The 20,378-nt window shown below is 41.4% G+C and overlaps 1 protein-coding gene across 3 annotated transcripts in view; it reads left to right on the top strand.

Moving 5' to 3' along the window:
- Positions 1 to 20,378, top strand: part of CHID1 (chitinase domain containing 1) — a 313,928-nt gene that overhangs the window by 140,937 nt on the left and 152,613 nt on the right. For all 3 annotated transcript variants that reach the window (XM_069968326.1, XM_069968325.1, XM_069968324.1), the window contains exons 9-10: positions 7,657 to 7,758; positions 20,177 to 20,332. In XM_069968326.1, the coding sequence (XP_069824427.1) occupies positions 7,657 to 7,758; positions 20,177 to 20,332 (258 nt within the window). The remainder of the gene's footprint in view (positions 1 to 7,656; positions 7,759 to 20,176; positions 20,333 to 20,378) is intronic.

Raw genomic sequence — 20,378 nt, 5'->3', positions numbered from 1 at the left:
TAGTTGTTGCTGCACTGTTCTTTTTTTTTTATCAGTTTTTAGTGTTTGCAGTATAGTCATTCTCCCATACAATGCTCATTGAAATTGCAGAATGGTTTGCCGTCTGTTCACGTGTCTCTCATGCACAGCATAAAGCCAGATTGTGGAAATAGAGCTTTTATACCTGCATTTATAATGCAGGCTGAGGTGAGGAATGCTGCTAACCTGCCTTTCTCCTTCTCTGCCTTTGGTACAAAGCCAATGTGATTATCAACAGCTTTGTCACTTGAGACAGATGCTACTTGATCGCTTCACCCTTTTAAATCGGGCTAACAGCATATAGCAACCAGTCTCTGCACGCCGAAATACCTACCTCCCAAAAAACTTGCCCGAGATACAAAAATAAACAATTTTACCATATACTATACAATTTACTGGTTCTGTCCCCAGTCTATCAATGCAGATCTTTGTTCTGATTGTGATGTCAATGGTGTTATCACCAGTGACTGTGTTATTGGTTAATTCTCCCTATTTCCTGTGTATGTCCCTGTCGGGCCCCCCAGGGCTCTTTGTGTTGACACCCCGACTCCACTGTTATGAAGAGAGACGCAGGTCGGCGATTGCAGCAGATCGTTGCTATCTAGTTGTTTGACTTTCAACATGTTGAAAGACAACGATCAGCCGACATTGTTCGTGTCGGCTGATCGTTGTCTTCTAACACACAAGACAATGATCAGCCATAACGGTTAATAATCGTTTTGTGTAACAGGGCCTTAAAGGGGTAGTGCGGCGGTAAAGAATTATTTACAGAATAACACACATTACAAAGTTATACAACTTTGTAATGTATGTTATGTCTGTGAATGGCCCCCTTCCCCGTGTCCCACCACCACCACCCGTGTACCCGGAAGTGTGGTGCGCTATACATACCTGTCACGTGACGACTCGTCTCCGATCTTCAGTCTGCGATGCCGTCTTCGGCCGGCCGGGCCGAATCCCTCTGAGCTAAATTTGAAGCAGAGAGGTGGGCACCACTAATGATAAATAGTAGTTTGTAGGGTGGCGCCTACTACCCTAGGAAAAATACATGCATGTGCAAAAGAAAAAGAGAGAACCCTACGGTATACAAATGAGGCGCACACCTGGAATATTATACAAAAATAGCTTTATTAAACCGGCTACAAACAGGTTAAAAACATCTAAAATCCAAACAACGGCATCCTCCTAGGATACAGGAGGATGCTCACTGTTACACCACTATGCTCAATGGGCTATACAGGGACTAGAGCAATGCATCCCGCAATATGTTCAATACACAAGGTAAGCATAATACACAATGGCATACAGTAAATACCACCTGAGTATGAGTAGTCCCAGTGTAACAGCGAGCCAGATACCCCACGCGTATCGCCGCTACCCGGCGGCTTCGTCAGGAATCCCTCCGAGCGTCCTGAGTGCCGGCCGCCCTCTTGAGCGTCATCAGATGCTCAGCCGCGATTGGCTGAGCACAGTTATGCTCAGCCAGTCGCGGCTGGGCAGCCGATGATGCTGAAGAGGGCGGCCGGCACTCAGGACGCTCGGAGGGATTCGAAGATTCGAAGACGACATCGCAGACTGAAGATCGGAGACGAGTCGGCACGTGACAGGTATGTATAGCGCACCACACTTCCGGGTACACGGGTGGGGTTGGTGGGACACGGGGAAGGGGGCCATTCACAGACATAACAAACATTACAAAGTTGTATAACTTTGTAATGTTTGTTATTCTGTCAATAATTCTTTACCGCCGCACTACACCCTTTAAGGTGCTAAGTGTAGTTCCCTGCGTCATGTGCTTTAATTCTATTTAAATCTTCCCATTACAGTAGTGACACAGCTTTACGGCTGTGTCTTTACAGTAGCGAGAAGAATAGAATAGGTTTGACGCTCCCAGCGTCATAATGATACATGACGCCAGGAGCTCCCGATGCCAGCCCACAGCTTCACGCTCCATATCATCCGTCATCTACAGAGAGTGTGCAGGCACTCTTAGCTCTTAAATATTGTTGAGGCCATTCACTTCCTCTAAAAGTGACTTGTTCAACTTAAGTTCTCAAGTCCAGTCCACAATGTTTTACCATCTTTATCCACATTTAACGTAAGTAAAGTTATACGACCTTCTCTATTAGTCTTGTCACTCTATCAGAAACTGTGAAACTAAAGCCAATGACGTAAAAGTGCTTCTTGGGAACCAGTGCCTCCTTGTTCTCTATTTTGCTTACCAGACTTGTAGCATTTGTGGCTGCACATAACTGAAATGTTAGTTTTTTGTGCGGCCTTATGGATTCCATACACTTCAATGCGATTGGCAAATTCATTAAATAACGGTTGTGGTTGCAAACCTGCAACTATGGCCGTTTAATAAATTTATACACTGTGTGAACTCAAACCGGTGACTACTTTTGCTGTATTCCAGTATCTGTGAATCATTAGAGACTAATATTGGATATGGGGGTCCCAGCCCATTCCATTAATGCACTTTAGCATAACCTCTGCCCCCGTGAGGCACTGTTTCCTAGACAGTGCCTTGAAGTTTATGTTACAGTACAATTATATAATTCCTTATGTCAGTAAAAGGAAAGATTCTAAACTGTTACTTTTTATAACAATGTGAAAAACTTCTAGTGTACATTTGCATTCTGGATTCCACTGTTTAATTACCGCCCGTCATCGATTTGTGTATTTGCTCCTTTGTCTGAGTGGATTTTCATCTGCAGCCAAGCAGTTTGACTACGGTGTTCATTAAACCTCGGAGAATTTAATTCGGAGAGAGCCTTCTTTATAGGATATTGACTTGGAAGCAGAAATAAGGCAGCACTGTTCTCTGTTCTCCATAGAGATGCTGGCAGGTTCTCCCTGCCTTGTCAGCTTTGCAGATTTGTGTTGCCGTCGGTATCAAAAAGGACATTACTGACTTAATCAGAGGCAGACAACTACCCCGAGGTCGTTCACAGCTTCTCTGACTCTGGAGATAAAGAGGAAAAGTTAATTTGGCAATTATGGGACTTAAAAAAAAAAAAGTTTTATTTTATGAAAGGGATAGACTGCTCTTTTATTCACTCTAGTTTGAGGCTGATATGGGCACAATACTAGAATTTAGTACTAGAGAAAGCAAAGAGCTGACCGCTTACATAGTAACATAGTATGTAAAGCTGAAAAACATCTGTCTGTACAGTTCAGCCTATCACCCTACAGTGTTGACCTAGAGGAAGGGCCCTTGACATTGAGCATTGGGTCATTTGACTTTTGTGGCTTCATTACTTAGTGTTCATTACATAAACATTACATTGAATTCCTTAGTACAAAGCAGTTTTCAGTGAAAAGACTGCAGTATACCCTAATCTAACCCAATAAATGGGAGTTATTGGAAGAACTTGCTGCAAGGTGACAAAGACTACTACAGGTAGCCTAGAACCTCGGTTCTCGGTCCTCTGTGCATGAACCTAGGGGTAAACTCTGTGGGGTACAGACCAGCGTTTAACCTGCCTGACCTTTGCAGAGGAGGCGTACTCTGCTCCTGATTTACTAATAGGCAGTACAAAACATTTAATATAGGCTGGTTCCAACATTACTTTTACTCTCTTCCTACACCCCCTCCTAATCCCAAGAGATAGGGGTTTTACTAATGGGTTGACTTTCTGTACTTTCACTGCATAGCCCGGGGACTGGGGATTGTACTGCAAAACAGGGTGTGAATGGCAGGCTCACAATCACACCCCCTGAGCCTAGTATTCACTCCCTATTCTGCAGTAAAATTCCTGCTATTTAATAAAAATTGTAGATGGAACAGTACAACACAGATATTTTGGGAACAATAGGGCATAGCAAGAAGGAAAACTATTGGAATGAGGGCAGCTGAGTCTACAAAATTATCATTTAAAATTTATGACTGCCTCTTAAAAAATTCCACCATATTCCCTATGATGGGGCAGTTGTCTCATAGGGGTTTTTGCCTTCCTCTGGATCTACAAAGTAGGGTTTCTGTGGGTTGAACCTGATGGACTCTTATCTTGTTTCAACCTTATTAACTATGTCTCTATGTTACAAGGCATTGTTACCACTTGTTATAAAGTTTTACCCCTATTTATTTAACAAACTCAAGTCTTCCAGTACTTATCAGCTGTTGTATGTCCTGCAGGAAGTGGTGTATACTTGTCCTCATATGGTGTCGCTGGTGTCCCCCCATGACTGCAGAGCCTCCTCTTCCGAGACAAACTTGTTTTAGGAGTAACAGCCAATCACTGGCCACAGGATTTTTTTAGTCAGTGATTGGCTAAGCAGTCTGTATGACACAGTGCTCTCTACTGACACCTCTGTCAATGCCAGGAACTGTGCAGAGCAGAAGAGGTTTTCTATTGAAATTTGCTACTGATCTGGACATTTCCTGACATGGACAGAGGTGGCAGCAGAGAATGAGACTGGAAAGAATAAACCACATCCTGCAGGACATACAGCAGCTGATAAGTACAATCGGTATAATTTTCTGACACTAGTTTATTTAAAAACAATATTTTATCTCTGTTGTACCCCTTTATTGTTCCAGTATTTTTAAGAATAGTGTTTTGTTTATTTTGAATCATTTTTCTCACTATTATTACTTATTTTGGTGGCTGGAGTTTTTTTGTTTCTTAGTTGTTTAGTGGGATAACCCTTATAATCTTGTATTTGTTTGTATATATAATCCAATAACGTATGCATAAAGTTGTGAGATTTGTGCTTTGAGAAATCCCTCAATGAATTTATTATTCTGCCATTCCGTGTGTATGTGTCATGACTCGCCGTCTGTTTGTGCTGATTACAAATGTATTCCTCTCGTGGAGGTATTCTACACAGTAATATTTGCAGTAAATTAATTCTGCACGCTAGTGCACAGCAAGCCCTTTTGCTTTACAAGGCAGCATAGTGGTCTCAGCTGGGAGGCCGATCACTGTGTTATACTAGTCTTTTCTTTTATTCAAACTTCATGCATTCTCCCTTAGGTATAGTGATAGACTACCCAGCATCATTCACAACCATGATCTCTCAATCTACAAAATAATACCGCCTGCCATAAAAGCTAATGCTCACGTTAATTATCCTTTATTGGTGTGCCCTTGTGAGTAATTAAAATCAATTTCTAGGAAACTGTGTTTCCTGAGCCCGCAGTGTCCTGACTTGTGGTTTTCAACTTAGGAACTAAAGACGCAGCCAATTAGTTTCTGTCTGAGATCAGTGTTTGGGAGAACTTATGACATTTGCTGTTCCTCCCATTATATCGCAGTGGTAATAGCATAGTAAATTAAAAGGGCACCTGTCTCCATATCTTATTTTTTATTTCCTGTTAATAATAACAGTGCCCCCTGCCAGGACTGTATTTTCTGCAGTGTCAGGCCAGGTTCATACAATGTATTAATTTAGTTAACAACGGACGTTCTTTTCACTGAAAAGAATGGCCTTTGTTAATGAAATTAAAACATTTGCAACGATTTCAATGCAACTACTGCTGTAGTATAGACACACAGTATGCACTACGGCCGTTGTTGAACTGCGGCCACAGAAAATAGCTGGGCACACAATGTAAAGTACGGCTGCCGGTCATACTTTACATTTTGTGCAATGCTTAATTGGATTGTAGGCACACCCAAAGGTGCTCACAATCCAAATAGAAATAAAATAATGTGTAGGAGAAATTCAAGCACTTACCGATATCGTCTTCCAAATCTTTATTACACAGAAGTAATTGCAGGGAGGGGATGGTGGATCAGTGGAGGTGCAGGCGCGTGATGCAACTCTCCCTGCAACTACTTCTGTGTAATAAAGATTTGGAAGACGATATCGGTGAGTGCTTGAATTTCTCCTACACATTGTTTTGCATCTACCTTTTCTTCTGACCACCCCGTTGACCCCATACAAGATACACCATATGCTCCATCTTGTCCACCAGGGGTTTATGTTGTAAGCAGTGCGGGCTAGCTATACCTGTTATCAGAAATAAAATAATGTTCATCCGGCTGACGCAGGTGAACTTGCAAGACAGCAGCCAATGCTTGACGCTGCTAACAAAAGTCGGGCCAAACATCGGCCGTTGTCAATACACTGTGTGAATAAAAGTAAATTAGCTCTTAACTTATTATAAGGCCATATGGAGGCCTTAAGATTTAGTAAGTGCTAGAGATGAGCGCAACTCAAGCATGCTCGGCCGAACCCAGAAGTCTTGGCATTTAATTCCCGATGACTAAAGTGTAATGCAGCCCTAGTGTAGTGTGTGTATAGGGTAGTAATCCTACACAAAGTAACAAATGTCATTTAAAAGTGAAGAGATTAGAGTCGTCCGGTGGTCTATCCTTTTAAATATATTGCGGTTTGTGTGTATAAAACAATAAACATGTTAACCTTACGTGTACGCACTCTCTCGTGTCCTCATGTGGTGTCACTGGTGTCCCCCCATGACTGCAGAGCCTCCACTTCCAAGACAAACTTGTCTCAGTAGTGACAGCCCGCTCAGCCAATCACTGGCTGCAGGGTTTTCCCGTCTCAATCAGTGATTGGCTGATCAGGCTGTCTCTAATGAGACGAGTTCATCTCAGAAGTAGAGGCTCTGCAGTCAGCAGTGGACATTAGTCACACCACAGGAGGACACTGAGGGAGTACGGACAGGTAACATGTTTTATATTACAGCGTCAGGTGCACTTTAAAGGGAATGTGTCACCTTGATTTTTGTTTACTAATTAGAATTTTCTGACTATAATTCTTTTATTTCACTTTTTGTATTTTGTTATGGGAGGTCCCATTTTGATGTTTTTAACAGCATTTAGTGAAATGCTTTACAGACAGGCTCATGGACATAGATGACAAGAGACAGAGTCTGTCTCCTTGAGATGAATGTGAAGCATTACTTAGCGTGCTCTGTGACCTTTGAGGAGGTCATTGCACAGGAAGCTGCTATTGTCTCCTCTATCTACTGGCGTCACATGTCGCTGCAATGTTTTACAGATCACTTTACAGCAGTCTCCTCTTATCACCAAAGACAGTACAGGAAGTCATAGCTTAGTTTTAGACCCAAAGGTAAGAAATAAACCTCAAGATTTTATGGAAAAATTGAAAATTAGAAAAAATTACACCAAAATTCAAACATAAAAACAGTATTTAAACAATAAGTCATTTTCTGATGACACATTCCCTTTAAGGAAAGAAAGATCTTTACCTGCTAGGAGCTGGCATACAATTCAGCTACAACTTTTATGTCCGTTTGCAGGCATGAGTTCAGGTAAGTTCAGTCATAGTGAGAGGTCACGTGCCCTTTCGCCAAGCCCCACCCATGTTTTACATGGACAAATGGCATAAACACCCCTTAAAAAATGTTGGAGGTTTTGCATGAAAATTTAATTGATTCTCCCAATTGTAAGGATTTTAATAAGACTTTTATTAAGAAGTAACATTTTAGCAATTATACTTAAGCGAATGTACCATTAGATACATCACTTTTTTTTATATTACCGTTCCGTGCCGGCAAAGGGATTTTGGCACGGAATGCTGCCTGGGTCCTGCGCTCGGCGTAGTTTTCTTCTTGTGCACTGGCCGGACTCTATGCACTTTGTACATTCACACATACCTACTTCCAGATTTCATAGCATAGTATGTTTCTTTTTTATCTTTTAGAACTGACCAATTGGGCATGTTTGGGAAAAAGGAGTTTGACCTTTTGGCTCCAGTTGTTGACAGCTTTAGCCTGATGACTTATGACTATTCAAACCCAAACAGGTGAGTACTGTTTTGTTTTACAAAGTTTATGGACACACAAGTGTTACTGCTGATTAGTTTTTACATGAAAACCGCTTGCTTAATTCTGTGTCGGCCGTCTAGTGCTTACGAAAAGTCTCCTACCCATTTAGGCTGCGTGTCGCACTCCTATACAGTACAGGGGCAGGGAATCCGGTGTTAGGCTATGTACATTGTGTTTTAGTGTAGCATGTCACAAAATATGTATACAGGAGCAAAGACTTTGTATTACTGAACTCGCTGTTCCTTTGAGCTGCTACACATATTATATATGCAAGGCTGCTCAATATGCAGGGGGAGTTGGTGCTGTCCCCTCAAATTCTGTGTAATCTGCTACCAGAGCCTAGATGAGCGGGAGATTGCACAGCCCTTGAGGGCTGATGGCCTTGCTGCCAATAAGGAATACTGTTGCCATGAGGGGGGTCAAGGTTTAGATGGGTGATATGTGTCAAAGTAACATCCACATGTCAATAGGCCACATTGCCTAGCAGAACATTACTTTTTGGCTTTTGCTGCCTTGTCTTTTTCCCATACAGCATCCTGATCCCATCTCTTCCCCAGGTAACACACCTGATGTAAAGGAAATTTTTTTTTGTTAGACCAGGCCACCTTGTTTCATTATTCCGAGTTCTGTATTGGAGTCTGACATTGTAGGTGTTTTCTTTGGCAGACGGGGTAGCTATGAACTCTGACTGGTCTATGGGGTCAATGCTCCATATCCTCCAAGCGGCAATCTGCTGTGTTTTCTGACAACTTTATTTATTTATTATTGTAGCCAGACATAATTTTTTCAGCAATTTGTGCGATAGCTAGTCTTAGTTCACTATGACCCTGTTGTAGGTTGTCCTCCTTTGGTCCACTTTTGGTAGATACTAACTAGCACATATTGGGGACACCCCACACAGCCTGCCATTTAGGAGATGCTCTGGTCCAGTCATCTAGCCATCACAACTTGGTCCTTCAGATTCTTATAGTTTGCTATTTTTTTTACTTCTTCCAAACTCAGCCGCAAGAAGTGACTGTTGATTTGTTGCCTAATATATTTTACCCCATGACAGGCGCTCTTACAAGACAATCAATTTTATTCACTTTACCTGCTTGTGGTTTTAATGTTGTGTCCGATCGGTGTACTCTTCAGGGGAAAGCTATAAAATCCTTTTGTTCGCTACTTAATTTGAAAAGCTGCCTGCCATTTTTTAATAATGTGACCAAGTTCTCTTGTCGGCCTATGCATTGGGGCATTACTCCTTTATGATACGTCCTTTTTCATCTAACAAGTCCAAACAGCTCGTGCCTCAGCCTCATTAGGGGGCTGGGGGTATTTTCTGTGTGAAACAAAAGTCTCCCATAAAAGAAAATTACATTATACTTTTTAAAGGAGCTATACTAAGGATTAGACCTGCAGGGGTCAAATGGTGTTTATTGGTGTTTTGAACAGAATGATGATCTTTTCTTCTACATTGTGCATATAGTTTGTTAAGGTGATGGATGGAAAGGACTACAAAAAAAAAGAGAGCATGAAGAGAGAATAAAGTGAGCATGCGCCTTGCCACTGTGTTTGCTCAGGAGACAATTGTCATTTGTTCTTGGGATTGAAGGGGGTCCTAGCTAGTTATCCTGTATATATATATATATATATATATATATATATATAAAATAACTTTGCATCATGGGATAGCTTCATAATTCTAAATTAAAGGGTTATTTACAGAGCAGAAAAGGTTCTACCCCTTCTGCTCATCTGTGCTCCACTTCCTTCCGTCTCTGCTGATAACTTCCGCAGACTAGAGGAGGCAGGAGCATGTTGTGAGAAATGATCAATAGCTGCCTGATCCAACCAATGTCACAGCAACATTGACCAGCTCCTGGACCTTTTCTGCTCTCCAGATTGTGTTCACACGTAACTGATCCCCAGCGGATTTCACGCTGCAAATTCCGCTGCTGATCCCTTCACTGTGACTTACAATACGATTACATAATTGCAGCAGAATTGTCATCCCGCTGAGGGTATGTAAAAGGCAGCCCCCTTAACCCTCTTTCCCCCCCCCCCGCAGCTCGGTGCTTACATTATGGTGCACTCTTGCTTGCTTCGGGGCTCCTGGCATCTGGGCGTTCTGCTCAGCCAATCGGTGCGCTACCCTGCTGCAGCCACTGAGCGGGATGTCCAGGCTCTGGGAGTCCCCAAAGCAAACTGGAGCGCAGACCTGGTAATGTATGCACCAGGCAACGAGGGTTAAGGGGGCTGCCTTTTACATACTCGCAATGGAATAGCAGCGTGAAATCCACAGCGGACCGGTTATGTGTAAACTCACCCTCAAGCTTAGCTGCACTACCACATTCAACCTACTGACTACTACGGCAATGTCTTTGAAGTAAACAACTACGTGGACATCCCCTTTTAACATTTAGATCTTTGAGTCTGCTCAGAAATGTGGAAACAAGCATTTTTCAAGGAACCACTCCGTATGTCCGGTCAGATAAAGATTTATCTTTGAAAAGCAATATATTCCACTTTAAAGCTTCATGAGGCAAAGTATCAAATGGGTTTAGCTGTTCAATAGCAAATTACAGTATAACCGAAATAGCAAAAAAAAAATACTGACATTATAGATTTTATCTTGCAAATACAATACGAGGTTTTATCTGTAATATCAGCTGGGATATGGGAAATGAGTAATGTATTGTTCTTATTGTCACAGAAGAGTGGAGTAACCCAAAGGAGATGCAGGCTGGGAGCTGAGTAATCATTTACTTTCTGGAATTCCCAGGATTTCAAATAAGAAGGTTATTTTCAGCCATAGCTGAATATAAAGATGTGGACGTTTTGTCCTAACGCCTATTGATTGCCTACAGAAAATACTTTCCGAGTTCATTCATGTTATTTTTAAGGAACTGTTAAGTTATTATAGTACCAAAAAAGTCACCTTTCTCCTGCTAAAATCTTCCTAGCAATGTCTTCAGTAGCCTATGAAGGGTTACAGAGACTTGCAGGCGGCTCATTTCATCATTTAACCGCTCTGGGATATTTAATTTAGCCGGACTATGATTGAGGAAATTGAGGAACTCTTGCAATTTGCTCTGTCTGCTAGGTCCGTGAAACGACCCCAATATTAGAATATCATATTACCATTTACACTCTGCTACATGGACTGCTCTCTGAATGTTGGAAATGTGAAAGGAACTTGGTTTAATGGAGACGGTCTAGTTTATATGCAAACTCCTAACCTGTATCTGTTTGGTATTGGGTATCTGCCATCTAGCATGAGGGGTGGGTGACAGACCTCATCAGAGGTCAGACTGTGCATTCATTATTAGAGAGATGATGTGCCATTTTCTAGGATAGGAATTGGAAATTCATTAGGAGAATGTAGTGTTCAGCATACGGCTGTATCCAACTTCAAGGAGTTACAACTAATCACCTATCCACAAGTGATAAATGAATGGGGGACTGACCACTGGAACTTTCACGAATCGCAAAAACAGGGTCTCTTGTTTCCCCTGTTTGAATGGAGTGGCAGACGATTATGAGGGCTCCAACTTTACACACTGTCCATAGGACCTGTTGGAGATGAGTACAGCCCTCAGCTAGGTTCAGCAGTTCCATAGAATTGAGGGAATCAGCCTTGTCCTTACTTGAATGCTGTTACATTTAAAGGGGTTATCCAGCGAAAATCTTTTTCTTGTAAATCAACTGGTTTCAGAAAGTTATATAGATTTCTAGTTTAGTTCTATTTAAAAATCGCATTCTTCCCATACTTATCAGTTCTTTTCAGTCTAACACAGTGCTGTCTGCTGCCACTTCTGTCCTAGACATGAACTGTACAGAGCAGCAACAAATCCCCATAGAAAACCTCTCCTGCTCCGGACAGTTCCTGTCTCGGACAGAGATGTCAGTAGAGAGCACTGTGTCAGACAGGATTAAAAACATTTCCTTCAGGACATACAGCAGCCGAAAAGTATGGAAATACTCTAGGTTTTTAAATAGATGTAAATTACAAATCTATATTTCAGTTGATTTAAAAAACGAAAAATTTTTTGCTGGATAACCCATTTAAACAGAGACAGTCAAGACCCCATTCCCATAATCAGGGAATTGCTGCCTGCTTTGATCCCACAAGTCATTTACTTATCATATATCTTTGTGCCTTTACACAGAGAGATTTATCTGACAGATTTTGGAAGCCAAAGCCAGGAATGGATTTGAGAAGAAGAGAAATCTCAGTCTTTCCTTTATGACCTGTTCCCTGTTTATAGTCGGTTCTTGTCTTTGGCTTCAAAGATCTGTCAGTTAAATCTCTCTGTGTAAACGCACCATTGCATAGATAAATTATCTTGGAAGAACTCTTTTAAAGGGTATGATCATCTTTGCAACCCTTATGTTGTGGCAATCATAGGATAGTTCTAAAGATGAACCTACCCAGTGTTTTTTGGGGGAGACTTATCAAACATGGTGTAAAGTGAAACTGGCTCAGTTGCCCCTAGCAACCAATCAGATTCCAGCTTTAATTTTCCAAAGATTCTGTGAGGAATGAAAGGTGGAATCTGATTGGTTGCTAGGGGCAACTGAGCCAGTTTCACTGTACACCATGTTTGATAAATCTCCCTTATGTCTACTTGTCCTTTGCAGCTCCATTGTCTCCATAGTAACAGACTACAGGAAAATGTTGGGAAGTCTGATTGTGCAGTTGTATTCCCTTCCAGCTGCCCCATACTTCTTACTGTCTGAATAAATTAGTAACAAACAGGGAGCAAAAGAGAGTTCAACTAGAGAACCTGACTGTTGCTGGTTTGTTTCTAGTCTTCTACCACATTGATCGGCACAGGAGCTGTAAACACAGAAACATTTTGTGTTTGTATACTTTAATAATAATTTATTATACCTTATTTTACTCTATTACCATAAATCCATGTTTTATAAGTTTCTTTCTGTTGATCTAAACCAACAAAAGAGCTTTTCAAAGATTTCCCAGCATGCAGCGCTCTCCTTTAACCTTATGCTACAGTGGAAGAAGTCTGCATTGTTCTTCAGTATTGGACTAATGCTCTTTCTGAGCTTGAACCTGCACACATTCAAGCAGGTTATCGAGCCTTTCAGATATGACATTCTTCTCATTATTCCAAGTCACAGCAGGTTGTGCGGACAGCCCGGGCTTCCAGGGTGTGATAGACAGGTTAGATAAGCCCTTAGGAATCAACCTGGCAATGCACAGATGGTCATAGTCTTCCTTATTGATGTTCTTGCTTCTGCAAAAATGACTCTCAAATGTCCTCAATCACTCTGACTGTGTCCAGAGGCTGCAGCTGCTCTTGCAGAATGTTCTATTAAACTACGGTCAAACTGCAGCCAGCACTGTATGTACGGTATGTCTGCGGTCACCTGCTCCTGGTACTTTGCTCCATCTTCAGTGATGTGAATGACAAGTAAAGCCCCTTATTGCACCTCCGCCCTTCTCCCTATCGTGTCTGCTGTGCTAGGCGCTCAGATGTGAAGAAGCGATCAATGCCTTTCCCTTTTTAGATTGAGGTCAATGCTTGAACAGTTTGCAAATAAAATATGCATTAAACTGTGTAAGCTGAAAAATGGAAACACAGGCTCGAAAAGCTCCTATAGAAAGTGACACCGTATTTCTATATTATTATCCTTGACAATACATTTTATATAACTGATTGTTACGTTGTATGTAATGAAAAGATTTGTGGTTATACTTTTATTCACCTTTCTAGAAAAAAATTCATATATATATATATATATATATATATATATATATATATATATATACACTGATTAAAAGTTCTGCAATTTTTCCAATGTTGCCTTCTGTATGAATTCTTTTACAGTTTTCAAGATCAAAGATCTCTGCTGCCATTTTATAGGAGCTTCTTTACTTCCAGTGGATAAGGCCGAACTTACACACAGCGGTAAAATCCTGCTGCTGCCGCATGTGTTTGATCATTGCTGCCCGCTCCTGGAGTTACTGCATTAAACAGCAGAAGCCTATACTTACATATTGTGATTTTGATGTATTTTGCTGAAATGACAGGAGTCGCAATAAAATAGGACCGTTTTTGTAGCAATTTTTCCTAAATCGTGGCAAAGAACAGAAATATTTGAACACAGCCTAGAGTTGAGATGCTGGCCTCTTTTATTAGGTAATCTCAAGCGCTAGTGGATAGCTGTTACAGCCACAGGCTGCATGTAATAAGGGTGCCTGTACACAGAGAGATTTATCTTGCAGATTTTTGCAGCCAAAGCCAAGAACAGACTATAAAAAGGAGCAGGTCATAAAGGAAAGACTGAGATTCCTCTCTTCATATCTATTCCTAGCTTTGGCTTAAAAAAATCTGTCAGATAAATCTCTTTGTGTAAACGTACCCTAAGGGTACTATTACACGGAACGATAATCGGCCGAATTGGCCCGATTTGGCCGATTATCGCTCTGTGTAATAAATGCAACGATCAGCCGATGACAACGATCATCGGCTGATCGTTGATATAGGTTAGACCCTATTTTCGTTGGGCGCTGACCGCGCACCGCTGCTTGTAATAGCGGTGCGTGGCCGGCGACTAACGATATACATTACCTATCTACGTTCCAGGGCTGCTCCTGCCGTCCGCTTCTCCCGGGGTCCCACGCGCGCTCTAGCTTCACAGAGGCCTGTCAGCTGATAGGCCGCTCAGCCAATCACAGGTCGCGGCGGTCCCGGCCTGTGATTGGCTTAGCGGCCTACCAGCTGACAGGCCGCTGTGAAGCTAGAGCGCGCACGGGACCCCGGGAGAAGTGGAACGTGGATGGGTAATGTATGCCAGTTTAGCAAGGGCTGCAAGGACATCGGTAACTATGTCCTTGCAGCTCTTGTCAAACGATTATTGGGCCGTGTAATAGGCCCAGTAAACGAGCAACAATCTAGCAGATCGGCTCTTGCTTACAGGTATTATCGGGCCCTGCTCGGCCCGTGTAATACCACCCTAAGAGCCGCCTTAGATTTTTCCTGGTCTTTTCATGGACGGACAGGTACTGGCTTTGGTATACATCTGTATGGTAACTTACAGCACCTGTATTCTCATGATCTGGGCGTATAAAATTTCCTATAAAATAACAGCAAGCAAAGATCATGAGAAAAGAAAAGAATTCATAGAGGGAAAAAAAATTCCCAATTGTATATTTGCTTATTGCTTATCAGTGCTGCTGGGGGCAGGATTTTGGCAGAATCTGTCTCCTTCTCCTTCTGGCAGCCGACAATAGAGTTCCCTCTTTCTCAGAAAAAAGATTCTTCACAGCTTTACTGCCACTCTGTTGCAGAGCCTTTGCTTTTTCCCTGACAAGCAGTAGAAAGCCAATGCTGGTGACTGCTGTACAGAGAACATAGGATGCAGAGAACAGAGAATCATTCTGCTTGTACGGCAGCCTCAGAAGTCTCCAATAGCGCAGAGGATTTAGGCCTTTTAGAACTAAATTTGGCATTTTTTTCTGTATTGGAGGCTCAATTCTGGTTTTGACTAAACACTGACCAACTACAGCAATAGTAGAAAAAAGAAGGGGAGATACATCTCACCAGTTAGTAGATACAGCAACAACAGGTAGGGCTGAGGAGGGTGCTCGATCTTCAGGGCGTTGGCCAGACGCCGTATGCAAAGCTTAGCTGAAGGAAGAGGGTGTAGAAGTCGGCACTCCTGGACGTAGAAGTTTAAAATGTAACTTTTATTCGTGCATATTAGAATCTGGCGGTTAGCATAGCAGGACCTACGCGTTTCGCGCTACTGCGCTTAATCATGGTCTAAAGATAAATGGATATTGCAACGAATAAAAACAGGTGACCAGCCAATGAAAAGATCCCTACGTCATGCATCATGTGCTTGAGAAGCACAGGTGTAGCATGAATTAAAACTCCCACTCATTGCGTATATGCCTGGATAAATTCCAATATATTTATAAAGTGAAAGTAAATGCTAAGTTACAAATAATGATAAAGTAGGGATGCCTAGTATCCAAACTAAATATCATTTCGGCCTCCTTGTGTAAAACCTGTTTATGCCAGTCACCTCCTCTCAGTGGTTTCTTAACCCTTATGATGGCGTATGTGCTGAAGGTGCTGACATCCCCTTTATGTGTCTCAATAAAATGTTTTGCTGCCCCCGATATGTTAGTCCTGTGTTGCTTTCTAATACTCGTGAGATGTTCACTGATACGTTGCTTGTATTTTCTTGTAGTACATCCCACATAAGACAAATTACAAGTAGTGCAATTGATAATGTAAATTACATGATCACTGTTCAGAAAATCACCTGTCTCATAATCTGTTTGTATTGGGGTGAATCAAACAAAAAATGTAATAGTCGATATTCTACCCCGTGCATAAAGCAAGTGCAAATGTAATACATATGGGGATATCCTACTGGGTGCTACAACAGCAAAACAATACATATACACCTACAAAGAAATACTGTACCCAGACGTAATATAATCGCAAAAAGATATTTTATTGGTCACAAACAAAAATAAATATAAAAATGCAATAAAATCGCAAAATGAATCAGAACAGATGATTACAGAAAACACATGGGTAAAGTGCATATACTAAAGTGCCGGCATATAACAAGAATGTGCAAAAATGCAAGTGCTACAAATAAAATGCCTGGCACAATAAATATTTAAGTCTACATATTCAGCAGGGGTTCATTGCAGTAAACAACATATACCAAATAATCATAAACTAATGTCATAAAGAACACCGCTACTGAGACATTACCTAAAGTGCTGGTTCACACAATACCTATGAGGTGCGCCCCGACGCGCGTTTCGGCAACACGCCTTTCTCGAGGGGTTTGGTAAGGATTGTGTATCTGATTCAGTCAGAAGATTTGGTTGAGACATAGTGTAAAAGAGGCGGGACAAGACCTAAACAAAATCATAATCCCAAGAAAAACAACAATAAACAGACAAAAAACGCATACGACGTGCGGGGAGAAAACACAGACACCGCCCAACGTTACCCTGCACGGGAAAGATGCAGGAGGGCTTATTTATCATCCCGTCTGAACAAACACAAACTAGGACACCTTTTATTCCTGACAGATTTACACCTATGTCTGAACAACAACAAACCAGGACACCTATTATACTTGACAAACCCACACTTACCTTAAATTCATCAACAACGTTTCCCATGCAATTGGAGAGTTCCACCTCAATACATAACACTAATGATCATGAGATATTAAACTTGTCATCTTTTCAACTCAACCAGGATCACAAAAACATACTGAAGAAGGGTCTCACCTTTGTGCCATCTAGTCATTTTGACATGTTTCATACCCTTATGGATATCAACCGCTTTGCTAGATTGCTCACAGTCAAAAGACATTTTTTTCATTCCTGTTTAGAGCCTTCATCCATACTTATGAATGAACATAGTGCAACTAATAATGAATTTGTGGAATTGTTCTTCCAGGATCAAGTAGATCTTCTTCACTTAATTGAGCTTGGCATAGATGGCACTACTGAACGGCAGGGACAAATACACAATGTACCTATCATGGCCTCTAATCCTTCTTTTTACCCGTTTAAATCTCGTGTGGAGGCGCTAGACCACTTCCAATATGCCATGGAACGAGACCTAAAGAAATTATCGACAAGCTCTACTCAGAACAACATTACAAGTCGGGAGAGAAATGCAATAAAGGAATTACAGGCCAACAAAAATTTGATAATCAAGATGGCCGATAAGGGCGAGAGATTGTGCTACTTGACCGCACATCCTATTGTGACAGTGCTTATAAAATTCTTGATGATGTCACAACTTACCGCAGGCTACAGTCTGATCCCACTCTGGTCTTTAGGGAGAGTTTGTCCAATATAGTTCAGGAGGGAATAGCACTAGGCATTATGGAGGAGAAACAATACAATTATTTTGTCCCTGCTGCTCCCACATTGCCGATATTTTATGGCCTATCGAAAATTCATAAGGGAGCCAACCCCCCTCCTTTGCGCCCTATTATTTCAGGGGTTAACTCCCTCAATGAAAAAGTATGTGCCTGGTTGGACTCGCTGCTCCAGCCACTGGCAGTGAGGGTACCAGGGTACCTTAAGGACTCAGGTTCAGTGTTGAACATTTTCAAAAACTTTATGTGAAATTCTTATTTTTCTTGGTTGAGTTGCGATGTGACAGCTTTATATTCGTCTATACCTCATGACTTAGCGATTGTAGCTTTGTCACATCATTTGTACAAATATAGTAGGTATAGTCACGAATTAAAAGAATTCATTGTTGACTTAACTACATATTTATTAAAACATAACTATTTTTCTTTCAACAATGAATTCTTTTTGCAGACCAAAGGAGCCCCTATGGGGGCTAGGTTCTCCTCAACTTTAGCAGGTCTTTACATGGCCTGGTGGGGGGAGCAATTCATCTTCACCCCCACAAATCCATTCATCCATAGCATCATATGGTATGGTCGTTTCATAGACGATCTGCTCTTGGTTTGGGGGGGTGAGGAGGAGGAGGCATGTCAGTTTGTCCAATACATAAAAAACAATGTATTCAATTTATCCTTCACACATTATTTCCACAAAACAGAAATTACCTTTTTGGACATTAACCTGCAAGCCTCGATCTCCAAAAAAGCTGTCATCACCTCTGTCTTCCGCAAGCCTACTGCGGGAAACACCATACAAGCTATTCCGCTTGGGGAATTTACTAGGGTGAAGCGTATTTGTTCAGACAGTGCGGTTTTTGAAACCCAATGTAAAGAAACTGCAACTCGCTTAATGAAAAGAGGCTATAGCAGACAAATAATACAAAGAGCCCAAAAAATTGTTTTCACTAAAAACCGTCACTCACTGCTGTAAAATCTGTCAGAAATGTACAATGTAACAGGAGCCACCTACTCCGATCACATGCTCCACCACATACTCACCCCAATACAAACAGAATGCAGACATCCTTAAGAAAAATATCTCTATTTTACGACAGGATGAAACTCTGTCCGAGATCTTGAACCAAGGTTTTAGATGTGTACTACGCAGGGGTAGATCGCTGGGGGACCTGTTGTCGTCAAGTATGCTGCACCCTGAAATACCGCACACCAGCCGTAAACTTACGGGCTGTTACAAATGCAGAGACATTCGTTGCCCAATTTGCAAGTTTGTGACCCATAACAAAAGAACTTTCAGTGATAGTTCCAGGGAAAGAACTTATGAGATAAGTGATTTTCTGAACTGCAACAGTAATCACGTAATTTACATTATCAATTGCACTACTTGTAATTTGTCTTATGTGGGATGTACTACAAGAAAATACAAGCAACGTATCAGTGAACATCTCACAAGTATTAGAAAGCAACACAGGACTAACATATCGGGGGCAGCAAAACATTTTTTTGAGACACATAAAGGGGATGTCAGCGCCTTCAGCACATACGCCATCATAAGGGTTCAGAAACCACTAAGAGGAGGTGACTGGCATAAACAGGTTTTACACAAGGAGGCAGAAATGATATTTCGTTTGGATACTAGGCATCCCAAAGGTCTCAACTACAGAAATGACCTACTTTATCATTATTTGTAACTTAGCATTTACTTTTACTTTATAAATATATTGGAATTTATCCAGGCATATACGCAATGAGTGGGAGTTTTAATTCATGCTACACCTGTGCTTCTCAAGCACATGATCCATGACGTAGGGATCTTGTCATTGGCTGGTCACCTGTTTTTATTCGTTACAATATCCATTTATCTTTAGACTATGATTAAGCGCAGTAGTGCGAAACGCGTAGGTCCTGCTATGCTAACCGCCAGATTTTAATATGCACGAATAAAAGTAAAATTTTAAACGTCCAGGAGTGCCGACTTCTACACCCTCTTCCTTCAACTGACCAACTACAACTACACATTGACAAACTTTAAGGTGTGAACGGAGCCTAAGAGTATGTTCACACTGAGGAATAAGTGAGTAATTTTAAGTGGAACCCACGCTTAATTTTACACATATTCTACTTGCTATTCTGCCTGTAAAATATGTACAGACAAGTGTCCCATTGTGTTCAATGGAATTTCCACTCTGTTGTTCACACGGTAGAATTTACACGTGGAATGTTCTACCCCAGATTCCCCTAGAGAAATACCATAGAAGTTATTGAGGCTTTGAATTTCTGCTTTACGCTATCATTCCACTCAAATTCCACGCCTATTATGCCAAAGAGGAAGAAGAGTACATTTCAAGCAGAGAAGTGTGAACATTTAGTGTAAACATACCCATAGAGTGTAAATGCCATGTAAACTTTCTCAACTATTCAGAAAAAACGGAAAAAAAAAAGCCACTTAGGGTAGAGGCAAAAAGAATGTGTAGTTATGTTCCAGGGATTTCTTACAGGGTCACACTGTTTCTTGTCTTTTAGGCCAGGTCCTAACTCCCCAATCTCATGGGTGCAGGCATGTGTACAGATTCTAGATCCTGAATCAAAATGGAGAAAGAAGATCCTCCTTGGGCTGCACTTTTATGGGATGGACTATTCTGCTCTTGGTGCATCTGGTGAACCAATCCTTGGGAGCAAGTAAGAACAAATTTCTTTTTTCAATAGTATTGAGTTTGTGACTTAA

The sequence above is a fragment of the Dendropsophus ebraccatus genome, chromosome 4 (genome assembly GCF_027789765.1).
Source record: "Dendropsophus ebraccatus isolate aDenEbr1 chromosome 4, aDenEbr1.pat, whole genome shotgun sequence".
NCBI classification, from domain to species: Eukaryota; Metazoa; Chordata; class Amphibia; order Anura; family Hylidae; genus Dendropsophus; species Dendropsophus ebraccatus.
The sequence above is the reverse complement of the archived record's forward strand: the minus strand, read 5'-3'. Positions and strand labels throughout refer to the sequence as shown.